We start from the raw sequence: 8,447 nt of genomic DNA, 5'->3' as shown, positions 1-8,447 counted from the left end.
CCACCCAGTGTTTGAGGGTGCAGCAACCACAACCTGTCTCAAAACAATCAAAGTCAGACAGATTGGCATTTAATTGCCTTCTAATTTATAAACTCAGACATATTGCAAACACTCTGCAATCAGTTTGAGTCTAAGGCTGCACTGACATATGCAATGTTCTGGAAGGTTGCCTACTGGTTGATTTCTGGTTATATTCCTATATAAAAGACAAGGTTGCTGAGCATCTATGTTGTTTTCCAATTAAATTACCATCCTGCATCAACTATGTCGGTGTTGGAGCACAAATCTGTGAGTTTCTGGCTGGAATCTGAATGTAAATAGTCAGTTGTGTTTCTGTTTATGTCGATATATGCAGTTTGCAGACCCAAATGCAAACGTCACTGGTGGAATTCTTAAACCAAGAAATTTATTTTTATCGAGGTGAAGCAAATTATCCATAATAAAGCAATTACTAAATATACTCCAAATCCACTGAACACACACACACACACACACACACACACACACACACACACACACACACACACACACACACACACACACACACACACACACACACACACACACAGTGAATGGTTAACAGATAACACAGGATGACTCAACAAGGAACTAAGGCAAACTGAGGATTTAAATACACACATAAGGTAATCAGGGGAGAGGGGAAACACAGGGGCAACAAGACACAGCAGAAACTACTATGTCTAAAGGGAAGTGTGTAACAGAGACACAGACTTAACAAGGGGAAAGAACACTCAGGAGACCAGATGAAAGTAAAATACAAGGAATCAGATGTATAGTATTCTAAAATCAGGTCACAAATGTAACAAGAACAAATTAACGACAGAGTCAGGCAGTTAAACAGAAACAAGAAGCCATAAGAAAGAGTTGTGAGTGGCTCAGGAGGTAGAGTGGTTCATCTACCAACTGGAAGGTTGGTAGGATGATTCCTTGGGTTTCTCTAGTTTCTGGTGGTAGTAGGAAGTCCTTTGGGTGCTTAGTGAGAGAAGAAAAGAATATACCCCTTACACCCATGACATGCTGACAAAATTACAGAATGAAAGAAAACCTCAACTGCAGACTAAGAAGTCTTAACAGAAAATTCAAAACAACCCAACCAGACCCACAGACCAGGACAGGACAGTTTAATATGAAATTCTTGAATTTGTGATTATACGAATCTGTGCTTTTTTTCCACTTTATCGTGGTTGAATGCTACATTATAGCATGTATTTGCAGACTTGACTCCATTCAATTTTAAACTGATAGCAGACTGACATTGTCTTATTGCCATTTTATTGCCATCTTGATGCACCAAAGTTGCTTTGAAGACAGCGACTGACTGCTAGTGGGGGCAGACCTGGTCTGCATCTTCGAAGCATCCATTTCAAAGACAACAAGATAGTGAGTTCATTGCATGGGGTCACAGTGATTTTGGTCCTGCTGCAGTGTGCAAACACTGTTTTCCATGGTGTTACTGTAACATCTGGGAAATATTGCCTTGCTCAAAAGCATCACTTCTTTTGACAGGATATTAATACATTTTATTAACTGTCATGTAGCTTTCTTTATTCAGTAATGCTGAGCATAAAGGCTTACTCTTTTAGATGCACTTCATAGCAAGACCCGACTCAAGATCGATTTCAATCAGTCAACTTTTATACTTATCTTTCATCGCCTGCACATTTGGATATCGCCAAGCAACTATTATTGCTATCCCCCCCCCCTCCCCCTTCAAACATCCAAACATCTATACCCCACCCCTCAGTTTCAGCTAGCTTTGGTTGACAGAACAGCATCCTCTCTACACTTTATCTCCCTCGCTCATTGCTTTGATGTGTTGTGATTGCGTTTGTGTGGCAGTGGTGTGCTGGGTGGGAGGGGTCGGGGATTGGATGGGTTGTGGGGTTTGGGGGGGGGGGGGGGGGGGGCAGCGTTCTGCAGTGAGAATGTGCTCCCACTGAAGCGTAGAGAGACTGCAGCAGAGTGAACGAGCCTGTGCACCACCTGCAGTCGTGTGTGTGTGTGTGTGTGTGTGTGTGTGTGTGTGTGTGTGTGTGTGTGTGTGTGTGTGTGTGTACATATGAGAAAAGGGGGAGAGAAAAGGGAAATAATCACCCAAGACACAATGATTCAACACCCTTCTCCTCTCCTGTTCTCTCATCCTCCATCCTTTCTTCCTCCTCTCCTCCCTCCTTTGCTCCGTTCGACCCAGTTCTGCACACACACATGCACACACACACAAAACAATCATCACCCTGTGCCTGCTTTGTATCAGCCTTGCACCGTGACGGCTGCCGCGTGTCCCTTCATGTGTGTGTGTTTGTATATGCTGCGCACTCTCTGCTTTCCCTTTTTTTTATGTCATTCTCTTCCTTCCCCCGATGCCTCCCGTCCATCCATTTTGACTCCTCTGTTCACTCTCACGGTCCTTCCTGTCACTCCTCCACCTCTCGTAGCTATCACTAGTTGATGCGCACTTTCGTTCATACACGTGCACATTATCGCCTTCTCGGTCTCCTCACTGACTCTGGCGTCACCCCTGGAATATAAACACTGAATGAACACACTCAACAGAAAGCCTCTGTCTTATCGTTTTTTTTCCCTTTTTCTTCCCAGTCGTTTCTCCCTTTCTTCCTCCCCTCCTCACCTCCACCTCCTCCTCTTCCTCTTCACTCTTTTGCTCCCCTCCTCCCACTCTGACTGAGTAAGTGCTGCAGCATCGATGTATGTGTGAGAGAGCAGCACAGACCGAGAGAGGTGGACAAGTGTGTGTAAGCGGTGTGTGAGTGCGAACCACCGGGGGATCCTGAGCCTGGAGGGGAGCCTTGTAATGAGAGAGGGGGGCTCTTCTGCCCGTGGATGTATGCACCACCAGGACAGTGTTATTCGCAGGCGAGCGTATGTGTGTGCGTGTGAGAGACAAGTGAGTGTGGGCATGCCAGCAGCAGCGGCAGTGCGCGTGTATGTGTAACAGTGTCGTCGATCAGCGTCGGGCTCTCCGCGTTTTGCAGCCGGCGGTGCTCATCACACTTTGAGGACTGACTCATCTAGACCCGGCTTTGGAAAGCAGGAGAACAGAGGAGGAGTGAGAGTGGAGGTAGTCGTGGGAAAGACGGATGGATGGGAAGACAGGGACTCAGTTTTAGGCTTTTGAATGCTGTGGATCCCTCTAGACCATCTGAGGGTCTAGTCATTTTTGGGACGCCAGTAGCCCCAGTTATCTACCCCACCACCGCTGCCGCCACCACCACTTCCCTTTCAAATTGGAATTGCAGACACACAGCCAGACAGGTTTCCCGAAAACTGCCAAAGACCACCACAGAAGGAAAACGAAATCTCCCCCACCCCTAAACTACATCTGACTTGAAGGAACATTTTCACTTCACACCTGCTCAACGGACTAGGACGAGAAGGTTTCGTGACTCTTTGTGATCTTTTTCCTCCTTGATATCATTGTTCTTTTTTTTGTGGGAGGTGGGCATAGTTGGGGGTTACAAGATCCTATTCCAGAGCTCTGAGGGGTGGGGGGTGGGGGGCTAGAGCGATAAGAGGCTGGCAGACAAGACGGGACAGACGCAGGCATGGCTCGCCTCAACTGGTGCCTGGCTGCCGTCATCAGCTGGGGCAAGTTCCTCTTCGCCTGCTTCTTTCCTCTGCGGGGGGCCAAACGAAACAAGGTAAGGCTTCATACAGTGAGAGAGAGAGAGAGAGAGAGAGAGAGAAGGATGCTGGGAATGGGAGACTGAGGAGGAATTCAGTGGACTTAGAGGACAAATTCTGCACATGTAGTCTTTTGTGGCTTGCTTCGACCTTTCTTCTGCAAAGATTGGCAACAAGAGTGTGTCTGAAATCCTCACGCTGCATGAAATATTCACAAGAACAGGCCTTCCTAAGAATCGCCACGCTCAGCTGTAGCATGCACACAGCTGGCTTTGGTTAAACCATCAAATGACGTAGCTGTGAAAATGAGCTTTTGATGACCGATCGTGGACCGCGGGCCTTGGAAGACCGGTTGGTGTGCCTCTCTCTAAGTGCTGTTTCAAGGTCAGTGTTACATCTCCAAGAGATCTCCAGGCAGGTGCTCCAGATAATAATGGTGGCGACAGAGATGGAATCACGGGCATCAGGTTGTGAATTTGCCTCTAGAACCAAGCACTTGGACCTCAGGGTTGATACGGGTCACCTTGCTTTTACAGCAGCAGAATGGTAATGCACCATTATTCAGTGGGGGTGAAAAAGCTCCTGATACACCCCCCACCCCCAATTCATCTAATGCTATTGCTTGCCATCCTGGAAAGGAGGTTGTACGCTTTCATCCATACGACATATTCCGATGGTCATGTGGAAGTTGGTGAATGAGATTGACCAAATGCACACTCAGTTTTATAAGCTGTAACTTCCTTTAGGACATAATCAATCATGTGTAACAACTCTCACATGTTTAAATAGCACTGTTTCCTCATGTCCACAGCCGCACACATGCGAAGACACCACACAAAATGCTTGGGGTGATCTTTTTTTTTAAGGTCATTTTCTTTCCCTGATACTTTTTTAAACTGCATAGCAGTTGTCCTAAGGCTAGAAACAAATCAGCGTAACACACCGCATCCTCAGCAGTAAAATTATATGTCTCCTAGCCAGAATGTTCCCATAAGGAGAAGACACCTTTTGGAATTTTCACATGCCCTCGCATCCTTCGTTTCAGTCATCGTCTTTGGCCGAACGTGCACTGTGAAAGCGTTTGATCACAGACACACATCTCAGTCAGAGGGTTTTGCAGCTCGAGCGCTGCAGTGCTGCGCTCCTGTGAGAACATTTAGAGCAGCAGTGGCGTTCCACAGTCTGGTGACGGTGGGGTTTTTTGGTCCTGGTGACACCGTAGATTGCTGCAGCCTCCCATCTCTTCAAGCCCCAACACGTTTCCACCAGCGCCAATACCAGAAACAACCCCCCACCCCCACACCTCACTGCCGCAGCTCCTTATCTCTACACCCGCGCTTACTCCCCCCCACCAACCCCACCACCACCACCGTCGCACTCTCTTGTATGTGTGCGTAAATGTGTGTGAAGCTTGCTAGCGCTTCTACAATGAATCCCCCAATTCATGAGGTTTATTCAGACGCAGTTTTTGCTCAGTCCTGGCAGCACCAGCTGTGTCTTCATTGTAGAGTAAAAAACTGAATGTCTCTCAATCTCAGATCCACTCCATAAATACAATCTATAAATCGGTGAATGAAGATTTTTTTTTTTTTGAATGACCCTAGCTTTTATTGGATGCAGTTCTTGTATCCGTACTGCAACAGGGGATAAATGCTTGTCATCAGGGATATGATTATGGATTCACTTTACATAATTAAACTATGTCATTCAAATCGTTTCAAGTAATTGAGCAATTAAGCAGAACTGTCTTCTGGACTCTGTAGCAGCGTCCTCTGTATAGACTTATTTCTAGAAACTTCTATCATTAATTGAAAAAGATGGGGAAGGTAGTTTTCACTTATTTTAAGAAAACAGGCTCCACAGCAACCAAATAAAGAAACAATTGAAGATATTGGGCTTTTTTGCATCCCTCATTGGTGAGCAGGTGTGACACAAGGAAGATGTAAGGAAGCTTTAAAGTCTCTGGGGTGGATTTGAATCATTCCTGCTGCAGCAGATATTTTGGGTGCATTTACAGTGTGAGCATGTACTACCTCTTCCTGCCCACCAACTAAGGACCATTATCTTAAAAAAATATGATTACATAATCAATGCATAAAAAATTACATAAATATTGTAGAACAAATCAGTGGCAACAGATATGAATTTAAGTCAGATATGACATGAAAGAAGGAGTTGGGTTGCAGAGTGGCTGGCAGAATCACAGCAACTGTGAGCAGGTGAAGCAGTGTGCCCTATGCCCCACTGGCAATAAGACAGCCAGTTGGGCATGTAGGAGGCTATAACCTAGGCTCACCTTGACATCTTGACAGGGCGTAACTTTGTTCAACATGTTTTACCTGGGAACACCTCCACCTTATCTGAACCTGTAGGCCATCTTGGACTTTTCTGAGCTGTGTTTGCATGTTCTCCTTCTTCCAGCTTGTGTTTCACACAGGTAATTTAGTCCAAGTGTGCTAAATTGGCTGTAGATGTGGATTCGGATTAGTCTTTCTTTTTTTGGTGACCTGTTCATCCAGTGTGAACTGGGCTAGGATCAAACCCCCTGCATCCCTGGTTGGATAAGCGGGTGGAAATCATATCACCAGTCTCTTAGCTATGTGTCCATTAGAGCTACAGTTTAACACCTTTACCAACTTTAGCACATAGAGCTTCTGTGATAGAGGTTTGTATTATCCCAGTGTTGTCTCATCTTCTGCAGTCAGCATTCACATTCAGTGAGTTGTTACTTCTGCTGCTGCCGCTCTGCCACTCCAGCTGCAGCACTAGAGCTGGTCATGTGACTGACTGGGAGGTGAAAGTGGAGAGGTATGGCTATGTGCGCCTTACCCCCGAGGGCTGATGTGAGGTTTTCAGTTTCCATGGTAACCCGGCTCACACGGTCGCCGTGGATTGGGGCTGGGTTACTACAGGAGATGCAGCTGGGGATACTGCGGGTTTGTGCGTTTGTGACTGTGAACGTACGATGAAAGAAAGACTCGGGAGAGTGAGGGAAGCTGTGCTGGTCGTATGTGTTACTATGTTTTGTGTTACGCAGCTCCCTCTCATTCACACATATATCCCTTTCTTTCTTTTTTCATTGACTAAACGATGTCTCACTTTCCTAATACCCCATCGTCTTTTCCTCTCTTCCTCCTTTTATTTTCTTTCTTTATGTCCTTCTCCAGTCTCCCATCTCCTTCCTCCTATTTCATCCAGCTATCTTTCTTTTTGCTGCCTCTTCCTTTCCTTCCGTATTCTAAGATTCATCCTTGCATTTTCCTTCCTGTTGATTCTTCTGTCATCTCCTTTTGTCCTCGTCTTCTCCGTCTTTTATTCTCGCCTCTGTTTACGCCTGTGTCCACTTGTATTTATCTCCTCCACCTTCTCCCCCTCCTGTCCTGTATATTTTATTTACTTCCCTTCGAATATGTTTAACTCAAGTCAGCCTGAGCTGTAAATTCACATCAGTCTGTCAGCTCTCTGGGCTCTGCCTCAGTAGGATATGCACAAAAACCTAATTCATTGCTTGTTGCATTTACCACATGCTCCTAAGTTCCACAGCAAACAAACAAAAAAAATGTTGGCCAGCCTTGGTGAACAGCGCACAGGTACCGCACCCAGGGAATTGCAGGCTTTTGCCCTGAATGGCTCTCTGTATTCTGGGGCATTCAACGTGATGGATGCTTTGTTATTCTAGCATTAAAGCTTTAATGTGATGGATTCTCCAGCGACAGAAGAAGAGACTCCAGAGGAGTGTGGAATTCATATCTTTGACTTTTTTCTCTCTCTCTTCTCTCCTTTCCCTTTTGAATTTTTTTTTTGTCATCCGTTTGTTTACATTAGTGGAGCTAGTGATCAAATGTCACCATCATCAGTGAAAATACACATAAATCGGAGTTCCTACAACCTTTAAAAAGGTACAGTGGTACACTAATGCCTTTAGTGTAGTTTTTTAAAGGGAATTTTACTGTCCCATGGCCTAAATCTGCTTTTCCATGGGTGCAATTCAGTGGGAAACAATTTGTGTGTGCGCATGCTTGTGTGCTGCCTGCCCGTCTGCCTGTTTCAAAGAGCTCCGGCATGTTGCAGTGGGAATAAGGGAATAAGAACCTGACCTAACTGTGCAAAAATGTTGTACTGAGAAAATCCAGCACTCCCAGTAGCGGAGCCAAAATCAATGTGCTTCGCAGGTAGTAAAGTATCACTTAAATGGCTACTCTGGCTCCATCAGAGGAGAAAGGAACAACATGAGATGCATGTGTGAGCCCCAAAATTTAAGAAATGCTTTCTGGTGCTCTTATGAGTGTGTCTCAAGGTTGGTTGAAGGCCACTAGAGGCTGCTAGCAACCCAGTTTAGACCAGTCAGCTGGAGGGAAGTGGAAGTTGTCTTGTATCAAACGCAGACACTGAAATCAATTTTTAAAAAAGGAGTTCAGGACAGCCATAGAACACCCTGCAGTATTTCCCCCATGTGTCCTGTTTGCTGACATTATGTTAATAAAATACTTGCAAAGGCAGACCCACACATAAACCCACACACACACGGATTATGTGTCAGGTTAGCCTATGGATTGAGGTAACTGTTACAGTGTAAGTGATGGAGAGCAGCAGGGATCAATAGAGGGTGTTTTCTCAAAATGAATTGGCTCTTAGCCCTTTATGGATCTGACTGTGGAGTGATGTAATGCACCTCCACTGCTGATTTAATGTGGATCCAGTGCTGCGGTTTGCATACACATACATGTAGCAACCCCCTTGTCATGCGCTGTGCAATGTTTACATTCATGCAGATAGAAATGTGTGGC

The 8,447-nt window shown here is 45.5% G+C and overlaps 1 protein-coding gene across 1 annotated transcript in view; it reads left to right on the top strand.

Annotated features, from left to right (window-relative positions):
* Positions 1-2,704: 2,704 nt before the first annotated feature.
* Positions 2,705-8,447, top strand: part of tns1a (tensin 1a) — a 118,525-nt gene continuing 112,782 nt past the window's right edge. Inside the window, exon 1 of the mRNA XM_026159526.2 lies at positions 2,705-3,677. Within this exon, the coding sequence (XP_026015311.2) occupies positions 3,582-3,677 (96 nt within the window). The 5' untranslated portion in view covers positions 2,705-3,581. The remainder of the gene's footprint in view (positions 3,678-8,447) is intronic.

This window comes from Astatotilapia calliptera, chromosome 23, assembly GCF_964374335.1.
Source record: "Astatotilapia calliptera chromosome 23, fAstCal68.1, whole genome shotgun sequence".
Classification (NCBI taxonomy): Eukaryota; Metazoa; Chordata; class Actinopteri; order Cichliformes; family Cichlidae; genus Astatotilapia; species Astatotilapia calliptera.
The sequence above is the reverse complement of the archived record's forward strand: the minus strand, read 5'-3'. Positions and strand labels throughout refer to the sequence as shown.